The following is a 22363-nucleotide window of genomic DNA, read 5'->3' on the forward strand; positions in this document are numbered from 1 at the left end:
AACCGTGAGGGTTTGCATAAAATGTGAAATTCTTGTATATGTTCCAGAAAGAGCGGCCCCGGCGGAAATCATAGGCTTCATGCCGTGTCTACTACGTAGTACACTCGTACCTTGGCCAATGGCCATTCATGTTCTTGCTTCGATGTCTCAAGTCTCAGCTAAAAGTGAAGTACATTATTGAGCAACAAGGACCAGGTTGATCATTAAGCTAGCTCACCCACTAAACTAATCAAACCAGGTTGTTGGAAATATGAGCAATTTATCATATGATTTTATTAACGGAAATACTAGATAAAGCATGACTAAAGTAGCAGAGATAAAGCAAGTCATGCGATCTGACAAAGAGAAGGTAGATAACATCTGCAAATATAAATTAGAATCGAACATCTCTAGAGTAGACAGTAGACCAAGTAGCATATATGAAGTAGAACCTATCATGTGTATGGCAAGGACTAGAACAAGGAACTGTGGCAGAACCTCTAACAGGAGAAACAAGAACACGTACGGGACAGCAGCTACAACAGTAGCACTGGACTTGGGGTCGGTGTCCTCGGTAGCCATGTCGTGGAGGAGGTTGTCGACGTCGGGGAAGTAGTCGTCGGAGTCCGGGGTGTCCGTGACGAAGAAGTCAGTAGTCGCGCAGAGCGCTCCTCAAAAACCTTATCACCCTTCTCCCGTACAGAACTCAAAGAGGTGCGGTTTCGGAGGCCTACTGTCCCGACCTGCGGTGCACGCCACAAGCCGGGATGAAGAAGATCGTAGCAGCAGCGCAGTGTTCAGGAACCGGTGGCGAGAGGAAGAATGAGTTCTAGTACGTTACGTCTCTTTGAGAGGAGCGACCTCCCTTTTATAGGCGCAAGAGAAGGAGGCGAGAGCCTGCGTCGGGAGCTGAAGGGAACGAGGGAGATGAAACGAACAGATAGCAGCCGAATTCGTATTCAATATCCACTACAGCAAAAACTTTCCAGCTCCCGAGTGACCTTTCGTATACCCGTGGTGCGTGGCAAAAATTTAGACATCGACTCGGCTCATTCCCGCGGCGCGGCGTGTCGTGGCGAGGCGTGGCGTGGCGAGGCGGGCGGCGGCGGAGGAGCGCGCGTGGATGTCCCTCTTGTTCTCATGCTCATACATATGGGGAAAGAACCTCCCTTATAAAGAGATCCAACTCCCTCTAAACTATCAGTGTGGGACTAAACTTTAGTAGTGTCCCTTGCCTTGCACGAATGGGCTAAGTGGGCCTCTAGGATTTATTAGGAATTTCTGAAATTGTTATTGGGCTAGGCCCATAAATAGATAAAATTCCAGCAATCCCCCACCAGATCCTAGAGCCACATAGAATTTGCTTTTAGTTCCAAAACACTGTTTTATATATCGGTACTGCAGTGGAGACTGTTAAGTTGAACTTCCACCTAGAACTCTATGCTACACTAGTAAGCAACTTGAACAGTGGACTGGGCCTTGAACTGCAAGTTTTCTGCGAATCTAGCTTCACATAAAGCCTTGACCGATACATGGCTACCGTGGGTCTTCCCCGCGGGTGGAGCTTATGCGTCATACTCCGCGACCTTTCATGAGTTTACTAGAGAGAACCCTACTCTCATAGATTGCGACGTTTAACAATCAGACTCATATAGGTGTGTTCTTCAAAAGATGTCCTGCAGGACAACATCTCTGCTTAAATGAGCCACTTAGAACACATTAAGATATACATCAACCTGCCATACAGTTTTAGGAGAGTATTGCATCTTCATGGAGTGGTATTGTTAATAGTAAGGATACTCTCCTCTCAGTTGATCAACAGCTTGTCTTCCACATCTAATTCACGGGATCTCCGATCACAAAGAATAGGTTACCACTGTGAACAACTCATATTGTGGGTCTCATACCCATCTCCCTCGATGCATTATCTATCACATTACGTGATAGACCCTTAGTAAAAGATCTGCCAGAGTTTTAGAAGTTTGGATATAATCCAATGCAATAACTCCGGAGTTTCTCATTTTCCTGACAGACTTTAACCTTCTCTGAACGTGTCTTGATGACTTCATGTTATCCTTTGAGCTGCTCACTTTAGTGATCACAGTTTGATTGTCGCAGTTCATAAGGATACCCAGTACAGGTTTCTCAACAACCGGCAAGTCATTCAAGAGCCGGCGAAGCCAATCTGCTTCGATCGTAGCTGTATCTAGTGCTGTGAGTTCTACTTCCATTGTTGACCTCGTTAAGATGGTCTGCTTGCAAGACTTCCAAGAAACAGCGCCACCTCCATGAGTGAATACATAACCGCTCGTGGCCTTTATCTCATCAGCATCTGAGATCCAGTTTGAGTCACTATACCCTTCAAGCACCTTTGGGTGCCCAGTGTAGTGAATTCCATAATTCGCAGTGCCTTTCAAATAACGCAAAACTCTCTCTAGAGCTTTTCAATGCACATCTCCTGGTTTTGAGACAAGCCGACTCAGTTTGCTAACAGCAAAAGAGATGTCAGGTCTTGTAGCACTGGCTAAGTACATAAGCGAGCCAATAATCTGAGAATATTTCAATTGATCTTTAGCAATTCTTCGATTCTTTCGAAGTAACACACTCGCATCATATGGTGTTGGAGAGGGCTTGCAGTCACTATAGCCAAAGCGACTCAAGATCTTTTCCACATAGTGAGATTGAAGCAATGTAATCCCACCATCATCGTCTCTCAACAACTTGATGTTCAAAATGACATCAGCCACTCCTAAATCCTTCATCTCAAAACAACGAGATAGGAAATCCTTGACCTCCTTAATAACATTCAGATTTGTTTCGAAAATCAGTATGTCATCAACATACAAGCAAAGAATAACTCGTTCGCCCCCACCATGGCGATAGTACACACATTTATCAGCTTCGTTTACAAAGAAGCCTGCAGCGGTTAAAGTTCTTTCAAACTTCTCATGCCACTGTTTGGGTGCTTGCTTGAGTCCATACAAAGACTTCAGCAACTTGCACATTTTTCCTTCCTGACCATCTAGTACAAACCCATCTGGTTGTTCCATATAAATTTCCTCGTCCAACTCTCCATTTAGGAAAGCAGTTTTAACATCCATTTGATGAACGAGAAGACCATGTGAGGCAGCTAGTGAAAGTAGAACTCGAATAGTGGTCAGTCGAGCCATAGGTGAGTAAGTATCAAAGAAGTCTTCACCTTCCTTTTGGGTATAACCCTTAGCCACAAGCCGAGCCTTATACTTTTCAATAGTACCATCAGGCCTAAGCTTCTTCTTGAATACCCATTTGCATCCTATAGGTTTGCACCCATAAGGACGATCAGTTATCTCCCAAGTTTCATTCACCAAGATGGAATCCATCTTGCTACGAACCGCTTCCTTCCAGTAGTCAGCATCTTCAGATGCATAGGCCTCTGAAATGGAACTGGGAGTGTCATCTATGAGATACACAAGAAAATCATCACCAAAGGACTTTGCAACCCTCTGTCTCTTGCTCCTAGTAGGAACTTCATTGTTCTCCTCCACAGAATTTTCAAAGTGTTCCATCGAAATGGCAGGTTCGGTAATTGTAACTAGTTCCTGATTCGATGAACTAGGCATCTCCTGATTAGACGAGGTAGACATATCCTTCATGGGAAAGATATCTTCAAAGAAAGTCGCATCATTCGACTCCATGATCGTACCGACATGCATGTCAGGTACCTCAGATTTTACAACCAAGAATCTATAGCCAATGCTATGAAAAACATATCCCAGGAAAACACAATCCACAGTCTTTGGTCCAAGCTTCCGCTTCTTTGGAATTGGAACATTGACTTTCGCCAAACAACCCCATGTTCGCAGATAAGAGAGTTTTAACCTTTTCTTCTCCCATTCCTCGAATGGAGTTATCTCTTTGTTCTTTGTGGGGACTCGGTTTAGGACATGACATGCCGTCAATATCGCCTCCCCCCATCATGCCTTGGAGAGACCCGATGTGTCTAACATGGCGTTAACCAAATCAGTTAGAGTACGGTTCTTTCTTTCGGCCACCCCATTTGACTGAGGTGAGTAGGAAGGCGTCCTCTCATGGATTATACCATGTTCCGCACAAAAAGCATCAAATTCATTGGAAAATTACTCTCCACCACGGTCGGACCTAAGCCTCTTGATTTTTCGATCAAGTTGGTTTTCCACTTCAACTTTATAGATCTTGAAAAAGTTCAAAGCCTCATCCTTAGATTTCAGAAGATACACACGGCAATATCTAGTGGAGTCATCAATTAATGTCATGAAATATTTCTTTCCACCTTTTGTCAAAACACCATTCATTTCACATAGATCTGAATGTATGAGCTCGAGTGGTGCAAGATTTCTCGTTTTCGCAGTCGTGTGAGACTTACGAGGTTGCTTAGCTTGCACACACACTTGACACTTAGATCCCTTGACAGTGGTGAAACTAGGGATTAAGTTCAACTTCGCTAGTCGCGACATGCAACCAACCTTAACATGACAAAGACGTGAATGCCACACATTTGATTCGCTATTGTTGCAAATATGATTAACAACTTTATTGCAAACGTCTGATAAGGATAAACGAAACAGGCCTCCTGACTCATAGCCTTTACCAACGAAGGTTCCATACTTGGATATTACAAATTTATTCGACTCAAAGACAAGCTTGTAGCCATCTCTACACGGAAGAAATCCGCAATCAAGATTTTTATTGACGGAGGGGACATAATGCACGTTCTTCAGCCGCACGATCTTCCCCGAAGTAAACTTCAGATCGACCGTGCCAACACCACGAACAGAAGCACTTGAACCGTTGCCCATCAGCACGGTTGAAGTCCCTGCGGTCTGATAAGACGAAAACATGGAAATATCACCGCATACATGCACATTAGCACCCGTGTCAACCAACCAATCAGGAGAATGACATACTGAAAGAATGGCGGGAAATATACCATACCCAGCATCCTTTATGTCAGTGTCTCCAATGACAACATTAGCAGTCTTGCCGCCTTTCCCAGGATGACGCTTGTCATAGCGATTAGGGCAACCAGGAGCCCAATGATCAGGATCCCCACACACATGACAAGCACCTTTCTTCTTGTCATTCTTCTTCTTGAAGTTCGTGTGTTGCACAACCTTGTTCTTCCCATCAAACTTTGCTTTACCATCAAACTTGCCCTTGTTCTTGAACTTGTGGGGCTGGAAGTTCTTCTTCTGTACCAGATTGGCACTAGATCCTCCCTCAATACCTCGAGCACGTGTGTCCTTTGCTCTCACCTTTTCTTCCACATCAAGAGTGCCAATGAGATCCGGAACGGAAAACTCCTGCCTCTTATGCTTCAGTAAGGTAGTAAAGTTCCTCCATGAAGGAGGAAGCTTATTGATGATACCTTCGGCAACAAACTTGTCCGGTAGCATACAACTGAAGTGCTCAAGTTCTCTAGCAAATGACTGTATCTCATGAGCTTGCTCAACCACGGAGCGCTCTTCAGTCATCCTGTAATCATAGAATTGCTCCACGATGTACAGCTCAGTGCCAGCATCCGAGACCCCAAACTTGGCCTCGAGTGCATCCCACATATCTTTTCCATTATCAATTGACGCATAAGCATCAACTATGTTCTCACCAAGAACACTCAAGAGAGCAGCCTTAAACAGAGTATCCATTTTCTGAAAAGCTTGTGCCTGTTGAGCATCAAGCTCTCCTTCAGGTCTGCCAAGAGTGGCGTCATAGCAACTCATGATTTGAAACCATAAGACTGCTCTCATGCGCCACCTCTTAGAGTGGATACCCTCAAACATAGGAGCTCTCATGGAAGCAGCAAAACCACTTGGTGTAAATTGCCTATAATAATGTTTTTGGATTGTTGGAAATATGAGCAATTTACCATATGATTTTATTAACGGAAATACTAGATAAAGCATGACTAAAGTAGCAGAGATAAAGCAAGTCATGCGATCTGACAAAGAGAAGGTAGATAACATCTGCAAATATAAACTAGAACCGAACATCTCTAGAGTAGACAGTAGACCAAGTAGCATATATGAAGTAGAACCTATCATGTGTAGGGCAAGGACTAGAACAAGCAACTGTGGCAGAACCTCTAACAGGAAAAACAAGAACACGTACGGGACAGCAGCTGCAACAGTAGCACTGGACTTGGGGTCGGTGTCCTCGGTAGCCATGTCGTGAAGGAGGTTGTCGACGTCGGGGAAGTAGTCGTCGTCGGGGAAGTAGTCGTCGGAGTCCGGGGTGTCCGTGACGAAGAAGTCATTAGTCGTGCAGAGCGCTCCCCAAAAACCTTATCACCCTTCTCCCGTACAGGACTCAAAGAGGTGCGATTTCGGAGGCCTACTGTCCCGACCTGCGGTGCACGCCGCAAGCCGGGATGAGGAAGATCGTAGCAGCAGCGCAGTGTTCAGGAACCGGTGACGAGAGGAAGAATGAGTTCTGGTACGTCTCTCTGAGAGGAGCGACCTCCCTTTTATAGGCGCAAGAGAAGGAGGCGAGAGGCTGCGTCGGGAGCTGAAGGGAACGAGGGAGATGAAACGAACAGATAGCAGCCGAATTCGTATTCAATATCCACTACAACAAAAACTTTCCAGCTCCCGAGTGACCTTTCGTATACCCGTAGTGCGTGGCAAAAATTTAGACATCGGCGCGGCGAGCGGCGGAGGAGAAGCGCGCGTGGATGTCCCTCTTGTTCTCATGCTCATACATATGGGGAAAGAACCTCCTTTATAAAGAGGTCCAACTCCCTCCAAACTAGCAATGTGGGACTAAACTTTAGTAGTGTCCCTTGCCTTGCATGAATGGGCTAAGTGAGCCTCTAAGATTTATTAGGAATTTCTGAAATTGTTATTAGGCTAGGCCGAAATAGATAAAATTCCAGCACAGGTCAGCAACGCCGCTAGACGCTAGCAGACATATTTCTTTTCTCTGCTGTATTATGGTGTCTATCCACGTTCCGCCCCGTCACCATCTCCATCCAACCCCCTCCCTCGTGGGAACTAATAACACGACTCGCTCCAAGATGCTCTCCTGCCTGCGTTTCCAAGAGGCATGTGCGTTTTCTGCATGGAACGGAACGACGCTAGCTTGCGATGATTGATTCAAGGTGGGAGCCCCGGCATATTCTTCACGCAATCACGCTCTTATAACGGGATGCGTCATCAATACATGACATGTGGTTATAGCGCCTAGACATTTTCTTCAGACTGCTATTTTTCTTCCCGGTGTATAATATTCGGGTCCCGCGATGGAGCGTCAGTCTTTAGTTGGCTGCTGCATTTCAGCGAGCAAATTTGCAATTATGTTCTCAAAATTTAAAATATCATGAATTCTGAAAATGCTCCTGAATCTCGGAAAAGATAAAGAATTTGAAAAAGTGCTTAGGAATTTAAAAAATGTTCATGAACCCCCCCAAAATGTTTACGGATTTTAAAATACAACTGAATTTTCGAAAATGTTTCAATTTTTAAAACATCTCTTTCGAATTTAAAAAATATACTCATGAATTTACAAAATGTTCTTAAATTTCAAATAAATAGACTTTTTTGAAATTAAAAAGTGTTTGTGAACTAAAAGATACCTTTTTGAGGAAAACTAAAAGATACATGTGAATTTAAAAACGATGACATATTTGAAAACGTTAGCGGATTTAAGAAAAATCGTGAGTGCTCATAAAATAAAAAAATATACCTGGATTGTTAAACTATTTCCAATTTTCAATAAACTTCACAAATTTGAAGATATATTCCGACTTTTAGAAATATCTATAAATTTAGAATATATCCATGAATTTGCAAAATGCCTAAGAATTATGAAATATAAAATGGAAAGGGATAAAGAAAACAAGTAAAAAGGAAAAATAAAAATAAAAATAAAATAAATAACCTAAATATAAACAAACACAGAAAAAAGATAAACCCAGAATGAAACCTTTCCAAGATCGGAAGGGAAACATCACCTATGGCCTAATTGGGCCAACCCATCTATGCACCAACGCAGATAAAAAAAGTGCACGGGATTGAAAAAAATATTTAAAAAATGTTCCTGAACTAGAAAAACATTTCACAAAATTTTAAAAATCGTGAATTTTAAAATTATTTGCAAACTAGAAAATTTTTATTCATGAATTTCAAAACAATATGCTATTTTCAAAAAATTCACGAATTTGATAAAATGTTCAATTTTTTTGCTAAGATCTTAAAAAAATCATGGATTTGAAAATTTTATAATTTTTCAAAATAAAATGGATGAAAGAGAAAAAACAAACTTAAAAATAAAGAAAAAAACCCACAAACCCGAGAAAGCAAAAACCAGACAAAAAACCGGCCTAGAAAACCAGAGGGAGATAACATGGGCGACTGTCCAGCGACAACCTAGGGTGGAAGTGGGCTCCCTGCACCTATTGCCCTGTAATTGGCGTGTGAGGGCAATTGCAACACGGTTCACCAAAATGGGCATCACCAAATATTTCCGTGAACAGTCAAGCAGGCGCCGCCCATCCAGCTATATATTCACCTAATAAATGTTCCTTGTCCAATGAAGAGAGAAGAGAGAAAGGAGGGAGAGGCCAAATGACTGTGATGGGGTCCAAAGCTAAGTTGACGTGTCCACGGTGTGTTCAAACTCCCTCAACCTTCCCTATGTTTGACTTTCCTAAGATCGTACATACGGGCACCACCAAATATATCGTGGAATGGTCAAAAGTGACATTTAAAGGCGATTTAATGATCCGCGTTGAAGTTGCCCTTAAGCGCCAAATAGGATTCCACCATTCGGAAAAGAATTGTCATATACCAGCTCGGTTTCCGGACCGGCCCATAGGTACGATCTTTAGAGGCGTCAGACAGCCGAAACGGCCCAGAACGCGTGCAATCACATCCGTGACGTCCATCCGAGGCGCTAGGGTTTTCGCGTGCCCTGCCATCGCTTCGCGGTGCCGAACATATAAGAGGAGCCTCCGTGCCCGTCCGCGTCCTCTTCGTTACTCCCTCTCTCTTCACCGCCGCCGCCGCGCCGCCGCCGCTTCGCCAAAATCCGTAAGTTCTCCGGCGTACACCACATCCTACCTCTTCCCCCCAATTTGTATACCTTCCCTTTCCGATCCTGCGCTTGATTTGTTCCGTGTCCCGCTAGATCTCTCTTAATCTCAATGTTCTCGTGTTTTCGCTCCTGCAGGGCGTCAACTGATCGGCGGCAGCCATGAGGTACTTCCTAGCCTCCTTCCGTCGAATCACATCTCATCTAGTTTGTTTTCACGACTGTGTCCAGCGCCATAAAATTGTCCATTGCTCTCTGCAATTGTGTTATCGAACACTGTAAATTACTTCGGATATATGTCATTTGCATGTCAGTTTGCTGTTGGATATTCATGGAATCGAGTTAAATATCTTGTTCCAGAGAGAGTTGTCCGTTAAAGATGTGAGCTAGTGATTCACTAGCTTTATGAGTAGACTTCAGATCTTATGCGCGCGTAGTGATTCAATTGTTTCTTAAGTGGCTAAGATGTTGTGCGAGAGAGATTGATTTAATGTAGCCATCTACAAGTCTAAATTGCTTAAGATGTTGTGCGGAAGAGATTGATTAAATGTAGCCTCCACAAGATTAACTTGCTAAAACTTGTGGTATATTCTAATGTTGCCCACGTTTCTTCTTCCTTCAAGCTACATCATTCTAGAACTGGGTGGCTCAATCTTCAGGTTTGTTCTTACAACATCAAGATTTTGAGCTTGTCTATCCCATTGCAGTAAGCTCCAAAGTGACGCTGTCAAGGATGCCATCACCCAGATTGTTGGGGAGGCCAGAGAAAAGAAGCGCAAGTTCACTGAGACTGTGGAGCTTCAGATCGGTCTCAAAAACTACGACCCACAAAAGGACAAACGCTTCAGCGGCTCAGTGAAGCTGCCCCATATCCCCCGCCCAAAGATGAGGGTGTGCATGCTTGGTGATGCCCAGCATGTCGACCAGGTAATGATTCTCCTTGATATATTTGTGCAAGTTTTACAATAGACCCAAACTGGTCGGACCCTTCCCCAGACCCTGCGCAAGCTGGAGCTACATGCACTGGGGCTCCCCCCCCCCCCCCCCCCCCCCCACCTCAACTACGGCATCTTTTGAAATGCTTATGTTTTGACAGCGTTTGTGCCTTGAATGTGTCAATTATGTTAGTGACATTTCTTTAACCATGAACTACCATACCTTCTCATATGATAATATGGCATGAAAATTGAATTGAACCTTTTTTTATTCTGCCTACTATCGTACTAGCATGTGTTCTCATATCATAATCTGTCTTGGAATGTGTACAGGCTGAGAAAATGGGACTTGACTACATGGATGTTGAAAGTCTCAAGAAGATGAACAAGAACAAGAAGCTTGTTAAGAAGCTAGCCAAGAAGTACCATGCTTTCTTGGCATCAGAGGCCATAATCAAGCAGATCCCTCGTCTCCTTGGCCCTGGTCTTAACAAGGCAGGCAAGTTATCCATCTCGTTTCAAGCTATTATTGTTTACATGAAGTCTTAATCTGGTTGTAGATGCCTCGTTGCATGTTCTGATTGGTTTTTATTTGTTGCTATGTGCATTGTGAGCCTTTGGCATTGTGCAGAAAAAGCAATTAGACTATTTTCGTTGCCTAGATATTTTATGTTGTTGCTCTAGAACGTCACCGCATATTGCTATGTTCTCTCTGAGAGCTGTCTGCTAGTGTTAGTGCTATTAATACCATGCGGCAGCAGGTATTATATCTTTTCTAATCCAATCATGCCGATGCCTGCAGGCAAGTTTCCCACTCTGGTTAGTCACCAGGAATCTCTTGAAGCCAAGGTCAACGAGACAAAAGCTACAGTCAAGTTCCAGCTAAAGAAGGTTCTTTGCATGGGTGTTGCTGTGGGCAACTTGTCGATGGACGAGAAGCAGATCCAACAAAACATCCAAATGAGTGTTAACTTCCTTGTGTCCCTCCTGAAGAAGAATTGGCAGAATGTGAGTCATCCTCTGGATTCTCCTTTCAACTATGTTGCATGACATTGCATCCTACAGCCTGATTTTATATGATTTGTGTTCCCCAGGTGAGGTGCCTGTACGTGAAGAGCACCATGGGGAAGCGTGTACGGGTGTTCTAAGTGTGTGCGCTGCAGTGAATTTGATAAGATACTGGGCTGTCCTGCCGACCCCTGCTTGTCTTTGGATTAGATCTGTTTCACTGATACCAATTTTGTGCTTGCCTAAGCGAATATCAACAAGTATTTTATCTTTCTAGTCTTGTCTTGAACAGAAATCATGGGAGCAATGGAACTGCATTTTCTGTTATGATTCTGCGTTGTGCTTGTTATCAGAGATCTATATGCGATCTTGATATTCATCTGAATGTAGTTTTTACTTGAAATGTTTCCTATAAGCGTGTTTAAATGGATAACTTATTTGCTTAGCCTTGCAAATCTCAGGAAAATAGAAGTTTGTTATCTGTAAAACTGGAGAAGTGGGATTTTGGAAAAACGACAATCGTAATATCTGCTTTTGGATTTTCAGTGATCGGTTGATGTGGTTCAGCTTCTTGAGAATCCAAGCCAAATAGTCAGACCTCATACTGGTTCAGCTTCTTGAGGATCCAAGCCAAATAGTCAGACCTCATACAATGCATGGTTCAGCTTCTTGAGAATACAAGCCAAATAGTCAGACCTCATATAATGCAAGCAAGGCGTTAAGAGAGATGCTTAGTAAAATTAGTTGTACTTAATTGACTTTGATTTAAGCGATCATCGATCGATGTGGTTCAAAGCGACTCCTTCATGGCATGCTGGTCATCTATGGTCTCATGCGGCGTGTTTGGTTGCCTGGTCAATCTGGATCATCCTGCTCGTGCAGGAAGAAAATGAATGACCTGTTTGGTTTGCTTGGGCTGTATTTGTTTCTTGACCCGCATGGAATTTAAAGTAGCAGGGAATGCTCTCCCTCACTGCTCCTTCTGTCTCTTTGATGGCAGACCTGCAACCGCATCGTCCCCGGCCTCGTGCATAAGCATGCTACAAATGGTAGTAGGACAAATTTGAATCCATTTAGGGGGTTCTGATCACAGCACTGATCATTTGCAACAGTCACTGATCATTGGCAGTTGCACTTGGGTAGTACTGATCAGATCATAGCACCGATCATTTGCAACTGCCGCTGATCATTGGCAGTTGCACTTGGGTAGTACTATGATATGATCATAGTACTACCCAAGTGCAACTGCAATGCTTAGTGATAGTTGCAAATGATCATGCTCTCTTTACTTACTCTCGTCCACTTACCCGACAAAGGTCATGAAGACGGAGTGGGATACCACCGGTAGAGGGGTGCAGGTTGTCGCTAGCGCCCAAGATGCCGAGGACATCATCCCGATGAACCGCTAGCTAAAGAGGGTAACGTGCCGAGCATGATCGCCACCATAAGCCAGCTGGTGGGCATTGAATGCATGCCTAGGATCAGCCACGAGGAGGGGGCACGGGAGCCGCTAAGGTTCTACGTGCAGATCAAGGACGAGGAAGATATCACCATGCTAGTCATCCTGTCGACCTTCAGGGCGGTGATGAAGTAATGGCTAATCCTCAAGCCTCCTTCCATCATGAGGCTCTCAACTAACAAGTGGTGTGAGTTCTTGGTGCAGGTCCAAAACTTCCACGAGTAGCTAGTCCTCGGGAGGGGCTGGCAATACTTCTATCACCATCAAAAGATCGCCCCGGAGACATCCTTGTCGTGCGGCTGTTCGGGCTCCGCTTCAATGTCCAGATCTACAACGCCTGCAGCTCGATCATGTGCAGGGTCAGGTGCCAGAAGCACTGCTGCCAGGGTGACATCGAGCGTGCCCTCTAGCTAGTTAGTTAGTCTATCATCTGAAGTTGGTTTGGTCATCTAAAATTTTGCTGCGAACTATATATTTTGCCCATAGATAAGCACCCTGGGGTTGTGCAGGGGGATGGCCCTACAGTCTTAAACTTATGTTCCTAGGTATTATGCATTGTTTAATAGTTGTTATTCTTATGTGATGTGTTGTTAATTGTGTTGTGTTGTTCTTATGTGATGCTTGTTGCGAAGTGTGTTGCATTTGGGTGGTAAAGCCACCACATTTGAAAGGGGTGAGCAGAACAACTACGTGCATGTAGCCAAACAGCTGTGGTTTGCATCTGCTCACCCCTGAAACACAAATGTAGGCAACCAAATAGAAGGCCCTAATCTGGGCATCGATGCATGCAGACAGCCAAACGATGTGCAGAACATGGTTTTTTGCTTGCATTTGCTTAACCAGGCCCAACCGAGGCGAGTATGCAAAGGGGGAAAAGACGACACATGCAACCAAACATGCCCATGGCGATCATCCGCCTCTCCGGCTGTTTCCCATTGGTGCTCCAGTGCAGATGTTGTGGTTAACCGCACCGTCTGTCTCCACCGACCATGTCTACGGTTTGAGGACGAAGGTGGAATTTGCTGGAGACAATGAAATATAAGGGCGCAGGTGTTGTGGCCGACCACACCGTTGATCTCCATTGGCCACGGGTATGGTTTGAGGACGGAGGTGGAATTTGCTGGAGACAATGAAATCTACGGGCTAGTTTTATATTTCCACACACAAACAATGCTTTCCTATAAACTGGGTATTCAAAAAATAATAGGTAAACCTGATTTTGCTAATAATTAGCTTTAAACTGGTTTTCTATATATGTGTGGATATCCAAACAACTGCTCAGTTATGTTGCCAGCAATCGAGGATCAAATCGAACTTGCGTAAAATGTGAACTTTGTTTAGTAGATGATATGGGCAAGTGAATCAACTAGAGAGCTGCTAAAGTATCTTTTTTGGGGAAATTCTTAGTAGCAACACGTGTATGCATGTCTTTTCATGCGGCTGTTAATATGATTGGGAAATGTTATTTAGGCGATGTTAGTTTTTTCGTCCCTCCCAGCGAACAACCTCTGTGTCGTTAGATGTGTCACACGAATCTTGAGGCGCGGTTGTCTACCATGTCTAGGTTGGGCGCAACCGTTCGCTGTAACCGCGCCCATAGCGAGCTGCCTCCCCCTACTTTATCTGTTTCCACGTCATGGTTGGGCAACCGTTCGCTGTAACCACGCCCGCAACAAACTGCCCCTACTTCATTTGTTTCTTATCCCCACTCGGTGCACTCACCACGCATTACTCCACTTTTCTCGCCTCTCACTCTCCGCTCTCTCGTAGGCGATTCGTGGCAGTTGTGGCTTCTTCACCGGCGAATTGAGTGCCATTGGTCGTAGATATCAAGGTTTGCCTCCCCTGCTTCTGCATTGTGCCATTGTTGGAGGTATGCTACCGGCCACACCTCTCCTCTGTTTTTGCTCGACTTCATCCATGCGGGTTTCTGCGGAGAGTCAATCAATTGCTCATGGCGGCGGCGGCGGTTTTTTATCTGGTTGATGGCGTCGAGTTCGCAGCCAAGGATAGTGTTCGTGTATTTCATGACGCCAGTTGCAGTCAGTGGTCAGGGGGAGTAGGTTTTTGCGAGTTTTTTGTGTGTCATCGTAGGGGAGTGCCATGGTGGTCATTGGGAATCGGTGCGGCGGCGACCCTCGTGGCCACGACGGCCGGAGGGGCGAGCACTTTTGCCGTCCGATTTTGTTGTTGTTGGGAGGGGGTTTGTGGTTGCTACCCTCCCTGTTACTATGCAAATTTACCCCCTATTTTTTGTGTTACTTAGGCTGAAATTGCCATCACGACTATAGATGGTAGATGGTATTTTTGCTTCATAGTCCATACAGTATTTGAATTTTGTGCAGGGTTGTAGATGGTCTTTTTGCCCCTATTTTCACCATGTTGATTTAACTTATTCAATAGAAGTTTGCGATGGTATGTGTGAGAGACATAATTAACATGGTATATGTGTGTGTGAGATACATAATTGCCATGGTATATGTGTGTGTGAGAAACATCATTGCCATGTTATATAATGTGTGTGGGAGAAGCTGTAAAACTGGATGTAACGTCGTTTCCTGTTGGTGCTGACGGTTCCTGTTATATTGACGAGGGGAAAACCCCACATGATGTATAAAAAGTCTTGATACAACTTGGCACTCAAGGAATGAAAGTAGAGATAGAGTACATGAAGGATTCAGCCAGAGTACAGAGAGAATACAAGAGAAAAATCCTAACAACTCTAACAACCTATCTTCACAGTACACATGAATATATCCTTTAACACCCTCCCTTAATCAGAATGGAGCCAAGTTGAGATTAGCTTGAAAGATTCAAAACTCCTTGTAGGTAATGCTTTGGTGAAGCCATCTGCAATATGATCTCTAGAGTGAACAAATCTTATTTACAGTTGTTTATTAGCAACCCTTTCTTGAACAAAGTGGAAATCTATCTCAATATATTTAGTCCGAGCATGAAAGACAGGATTAGCAGAAAGGTATATAGCACCAAGGTTATCACACCATAAACATGGAGTCTGTCCACGACTTGCTCCAAGTTCCTTGAGCATGGACTAAACTCAAGTAATTTCTGTTGTAGCATTTGGTAGGGCCTTGTACTCTGCTCCTGTACTAGGCCTTGAAACTGTAGCATGTTTCTTTGCACACCATGAAATTAAATTTGGTCCATAAAACACTGCAAAACCACCTGTTGAACGCCTATCATCAAGACAACCTGCCCAGTCAGAGTCATAAAAATCACTAACAAGAGTAGATGATGGCTTGCTGAATGTCAGACCAATGCTTGGACCATTTTTAATATATCCTAGTATACACTTTGCAGTTGTCCAGTGTGCTGTGGTAGGTGCATGAAGAAACTGGCATACTTTATTAACATCAAATGAAATATCGGGCCTATTAAGAGTCAGTACTGAAGTGCACCAACTATACTTCTATATCTAGTGCCATCATTTTGATTCAAGAGCTCCCCTTCTGTAAGAGACAATTTTTGTATGTTGGACAAAGGTGTTGGGGGATGGTTTACAATCCTGCATGCCAACTCTTTTCAGAAGGACAGATGCATATTTCTCTTGAGAGAGCTGAAGACCCTCCCTATTTCTTTTTTACTTTAATGACAAGGAAAAAAATTCAAGTCCCCTAGATCCTTAAGAGCAAACTCAGAATTTAAGTCCTTAAGCAATCCTGTCACTACCTGATCAGAATAGCCTGTAACAATGCTGTCATCAACATGCATATGCACAAATATGGAGGTATTTAACTTATTATAGATAAATAATGACGTGTTAGACTTGGAGGGAGAAAAACCAAGTTTCTGTAATATGAAGCTCAAACAAGAATACCATGCCCTGGGAGCTTGCTTTAGACCATAAATAGCTTTGTCAAGTCTACACACATGAAAAGGAGCATTCTCGTCTTGAAAACCAGGCGGTTGTTTCATGTATACTTCCTCTTCCAGAACACCATGAAGAAACACATTTTGCACATCTAGTTGTCGGAGACTCCATCACCTAGATACGGCAATGGACAAGACAAGACGAATAGTGGCAATTTTGACAATTGGACTAAAGGTATCCTCATAATCAATACCATACCTTTGTTTAAAACCTTTTGTAACAAGTCTAGCCTTATAACGATCAATAGTTCCATCAGACTTTCTCTTAATTTTGTAGACCCACTTGCAATCAATTAGATTTTACCTCTCTGTGGAGACACCAATTGCCAAATTTTTGTGGAGTGCAAGATATTCTTCCTCCATAGCCTTTTTCCACCGTGTATCACCAAATGCTTCTTCAAGATTAGTTGATTATCTTGTCAAACAAGCTAATACATATTTTGTAATATGCTTATAATTAGCAGGTTGAATTACTCCCTTTTGTAACCATGTACAAGCTGCTACAAACGGAGAAGTAGAAACAGGTGGCACAAGAGATCATGGCGCCTACGGTGAGGATCCTGGAACCTGCGCCAAAGAAGCAACAACACCTGGCGCACTGGATCTAGAGACATCTGGTGAGTCCAAATTATGTGATTATTTTGTTATTATTTTTGTGCCTACTCCGTAGGCTTTGTGGAATTTTACCGCGTTCGCATGCTTCTTTTTGACGTTTTCCTCATATAAGGCTTTTTAGAACAAATATTATTATTTTGAAGAAATACCATAAAATGGTAGTGGAATCACGCAATTAAGGTGATAATCTCTTACCATAAGAGAGAGAAGCAAAATGGACAAAGAGGCAGCCGCCGCAGGAAGTCCAGAGCAAAAGACGACGTTCCATACGACCGCGCGCACCGTATGAGTGGTCGTATGGAGTGCCATAGCCACCGTGAATCGACTATATTCGCCCAGTGAAGATGGGTCATGGATCAGATGCCCAAAGACACCAGAAACTCATCGAGAAGCAGAAACCCTAGTCGCCGGAGCAATCTGGAGGAAGGAACCGACAAGAGTAGGCCACCGCCGTCATCATCCGCATCAAGAAGGCTCCAACATCACCCCCATCATCATCGTCATCATCATCATCTACCTTCTCCCATATTGTAATATCAAGAACCCGAGCGGAATAAATTGTGTATTACATGTGCGATTTATTCATGATTTCCATCATTGGTGGTGTGATGTTTGTTGCCTTCATGTGTGAGTAGTTCCTTTAGTTCTTGGGGACATGGATGAACCCTAGTGTGTGATAGATTGATTGATATTAGGATTTGATATCCTCTTTGCATGTTTGTGTTGATAATATTCTTGACTTTGGGTGAAGTCGACCATCCAACGTATGCCAATTTTGGACGGAAGGTTATTACTGTTGGTGAACCGCGTGGTTGGCGAGGTGGGTGAGTGACAGACCACATTTCCTTTCATGGAGGATCATTGCAACGGGGCTGTGCTCAGGGGGATGTCTTTCCCCTTAATTACTGTTTGATAACCGGAGTGGGGAAGAACGGTAGTGGTGTATGTGATACGGAGCTTCCGCATGTATGCACATATCTAAACCGGCTCTGCCCACGAAGAGAAACATGTAAAGTGGCTTAGGAATCCAAAGTAGCATTGTGTTTAGGCACAGCTATAGATGCACACTAGTGGGTATTCCGGACTCCCTGGGAACACCATAATATTACCAGTCTCCAGCTCACCCAATTATTATTCTAGTTATTTGCCTTTACTTATTTACCTTTGCACCTTCAACATTACCCTTTTATCACGTTAGTACAACTTTGGAAAACTAACAACTTGCAGACAATCTATTCACATCATTTGAGAGACGAAGATTAATTCATGTGCTCTCTGTGGGATCGATACTCTTACTTTGAAAAGGCTATAACTAAACCATGTGCACTTGCAGGAAATTAACAATCGCGTCGAGCTGGACCTGCCACTGCGGATCTTCTGTGGCATTTTCCTAGGTTGATGATGTACGAAGCGGCGCAGACAATCCTGACCCGCAATCACGTGCCGACGACTGGTCCATACTAGGCCCGATTGCATCATTGCGGCTCCTGCACTGGTTGGAGTGCGCGTGCCCACCGCGTGTAAACGCGCGGTTCGCCCGCATACTGTGAGGCGGCTGGAGGAGTGATGACCCAAAAGTATAGGAGATAAATCATAGTCCTTTCGATAAATAAGGGTGTCGAACCCAACGAGGAGCAGAAGGAAATGACAAGCGGTTTTCAGTAAGGTAATTTCTGCAAGCACTGAAATTGTCGGTAACAAGTAGTTTGACAGTAAGATAATTTGTAATGGTTAATTAACGGTAACGGTAGATAAAGTGCAGCAAGACAACCCAATCCTTTTTTAGCAAAGGACATGCTGGAATGGTCTCTTATAATAAGCAAAGCGTTCTTGAGGGCACACGGGAATTTCATCTAGTCACTTTCATCATGTTGGTTTGATTCGCATTCGCTACTTTGATAATTTGATATGTGGGTGGACCGGTGCTTGGGTGCTGTTCTTACTTGAACAAGCCTCCCACTTATGATCAACCCCCTCGCAAGCTTCTGCAACTATGAAAGAAGAATTAAGATAATAATCTAACCATAGCATTAAACATATGGATCCAAATCAGCCCCTTACGGAATGGCGCATAAACTAGGGTTTAAGCTTCTGTCACTCTACCAACCCATCATCTAATAAATACTCCACAATGCATTCCCTTAGGCCGAAAGATGGTGAAGTGTCATGCAGTCGATGTTCACATAACACCACTAAGGGAATCACAACATACATATCATCAAAATATCGAACGAATATCAAATTCACATGATTACTTGCAACATGACTTCTCCCGTGGCCTCAAGAACAAGGGTAACTACTCACAAGTAATATTCATGCTCAAGATCAGAGGGGTATTAAAAAGCATAATGGATTTGAACATATAATCTTCCACCAAATAAACCATCTAGCAACAAGTACAAGATGTAATCAACACTACTAGTCACCCACAGGTACCAATCTGAGGTTCCGGTACAAATATTGACCACAAGAGATGAACTAGGTATTGAGATGAGGTGGTGTTGTTGAAGATTGGCCTCCCAAAGATGAGAGGGTTGTTGGTGATGACGATGGCTTCAATTTCCCCCTCCGGGAAGGAAGTTCCCCCGGCGGAATCACTCCGCCGAAGGGCAAAAGTGCTCCTGCCCAAGTTTCGCCTCGAGGCGGCGGCGCTCCGTCCCGAAAGTCCTCTCCTTATTTTTTATAGGTCAAAAGACCTTATATACTAGAAGATGGGCACCAGAGGTGGACCGAGGAGCTCACTACCCACCAGAGCGCGCCTGGAGGGGGTGGTGCCCTGGTGCCTTGTGGGCACCTGGGTGGCCCCCTCCGGTAGTTCTTTTCTCCAGTATTTTTTATTTATTCCAAATTAATTTTCCGTAAAATTTCAGCTCATTTGGATATGTGCAGAATAGGTATCTTTGACGTAGCTTTTTCAGGTCGAGAATTGCAGCTGCCGGGATTCTCCCTCTTTGTATAAACCTTGCATATTATGAGAGAAAAGGCATTAGAATTACTCCACAAAGTGTCATAATGCATAAAAACACTATAAATAACAGTAGGAAAACATGATACAAAATGGACGTATCAACTCCCCCAAGCTTAGACCTCGCTTGTCCTCAAGCGAAAGCCGGTATCGAAAATCATGTCCACATGTTTAGAGAGAGAGAGAGAAGTGTCGATAAAAACAAAATACGACCATAGTAGCATCATGCTTATTATTATAACATTAACAAACTTCATTATAAAACTTTACCATATAACTTCTCATGAACAAGTAACAATTCATCACAACATCGAAGTAAAAAGCATAAACTTTATTGAAAACCAACAAACTATGTTCTCAGTCAACTTTGCAACTACAATTCACCATATTTTCAGGAAGGGTCTTGTATCGGAGCCTTTTGGCAAGTCCACATACTCAACCATCGTTTAATCTTCTATGATTGATAACACTCACAACATATATATGAACAAAAAGTTTCAACCGGACACATAGAAAGATAGGGGCTTATAGTTTCGCCTCCTAACTTATTCACCTCAAGGGTGATGTCAACAATAATAACTCATGCTCACTCATATCCAACTGGGTATATGTGCCTAGATCTTTCCCCACCACATGATGCTTACCAAAGAGAAAATAAAAAGGAATAGAGGAAAATACTTGGACTCTTGCATAAAAGTAAAAGATAGGCCCTTCGCAGAGGGAAGCAGAGGTTGTCATGCGCTTTTTGGTTTTGTATGCACAATCTGTTAATGCAAAAGAACGTCATGTTATATTGCACCTTATGATAGCAACCTTTATTATGCAGTCCGTCGCTTTTATTACTTTGCCATCACAAGTTCCTACAACGCTTATTTCCCCTTACACTAAAATATCAAACACATTTAGGAGCAATTTTTATTGTCTTTTTGCACCGATGACAACTTGAAGGATCTTACTAAATCCATAGGTAGGTATGGTGGACTCTCAAAAATATGAATTTGGGTTTAAGGGTTTTGCATGCACAAGTAGTATGTCTACTTAGTGCGGATTTCTGGCTAGCAAAGATATTGGGCAAGCACCACATGTTGAAGGATCTATGAGAATATAACTTCTGTGTGGATATGAAAAAATATAAATCATTATGTTGTCTTCCTTGTCCAACGTCAACAATTTGGCATAAGAAATTTAATGGGGGCTCGCAATCATAAAGGATGTCCAAGATGGTATATTTGCATGTGAATCTTCTCTTCCCTTATTAATTTTTCATGAACTGCATCATTGACTAATGCTATGTTTGTCAACTTTCAATAAATTTTACCACTTATACTTTTCCTTATAGGATGTCATTACTTACCATAAGATTAGCATATGATTTTTTTCATTATTTCCTTTATTTTGATTGAAACAGAAAAGTAAAGAGGCAAAAACTCAACTCTCACTCGATTACATAGATAGATAGTTCACGAAGCTAGCACTCGAAAATAGATCATACTAAACTTTTATTCAATTAAATCACGAAATAGCTAAGGACCGAACTAAAATAGGTAAAGGTAATAAAAGTGATGGTGATACGATACCGGGGCATCTCCCCCAAGCTTTGCACAAGCCAAGGGGAGTGCCCATACCCGTGTACTCAATTCTCCTTCTTTGGTGATGATGATGAGGCTGTCCTTTTCTCCAGCTTGCGTCTGAGGCTAAAATTTCCTCCCTCAGATCCTCATTCTCTAGCTCAAGCTTTAATACCCTTTTGCATAAAGCCGCCTTGCTCTCCTGCAGAAAACAAGATGGGATAAATTGGATTTAGGGAGGCTTGACTTTTTGAATTCCACGTGCATATCTCCAGGTTGAGCTAGTGGATCTTCATCTTCATCAGAGCTATCATCTCTTGTTTTCTCCATGTCAACGTCTTACTCCTCATCCGTGGTCCAACCATAATGGTCCTCCTCCCAATAGACCTTGGATGATCTAATCAGCGACATAGCTCTCTCCCTCCGAATCTTGAGACGACATATTTTCAGATCTGCTAGAAAAATAGCACGAAACAAGAACAGAGGATTTCTCCGCGATGTGATGGTCAAACGTCCGGGGGTATATATAAAGATTTGTTATCTTGGGACACAAGTATACAGAAGGAAAATGGAGTCGGGAAGGTGCCAGAGGGGCCCACTACCCACCAGGGCGCGCCTGGTGGGGCATGCAAGCCCTGGTGCCTTGTGGGCACCTGGGTTGCCTTCCTTGTTGTTTCTTATTTTCTATTTTTTCTAATATTCCAAAATTGACAGAAAATATTTTTGCGGATTTTTCGGAGTCCGTTTACTTACCATATCACGTACCTCTTCCTTTTCAGGGTTCTGGACTGTTCTGGAAGGTTTCTTTTATGTGTTCCTCCGGTTTCATGGTTTGGATAATGTTAGTTTCAACATTAATAGGCGTACCTGAAATATAGTGTTTAATTCTTTGTCCATT

At 43.3% G+C, this 22363-nt stretch overlaps 1 protein-coding gene across 1 annotated transcript; it reads left to right on the forward strand.

Moving 5' to 3' along the window:
* Positions 1-5898: 5898 nt before the first annotated feature.
* Positions 5899-11294, forward strand: LOC109733743 (large ribosomal subunit protein uL1). The gene is given in 6 exon segments (XM_073504017.1): positions 5899-5949; positions 9163-9191; positions 9732-9951; positions 10293-10458; positions 10762-10967; positions 11054-11294. Coding segments are annotated over 6 exon segments (726 nt in total). The 3' UTR covers positions 11108-11294.
* The last annotated feature ends 11069 nt before the right edge of the window (positions 11295-22363 follow it).

The sequence above is a fragment of the Aegilops tauschii genome, chromosome 7, assembly GCF_002575655.3.
Source record: "Aegilops tauschii subsp. strangulata cultivar AL8/78 chromosome 7, Aet v6.0, whole genome shotgun sequence".
NCBI classification, from domain to species: Eukaryota; Viridiplantae; Streptophyta; class Magnoliopsida; order Poales; family Poaceae; genus Aegilops; species Aegilops tauschii.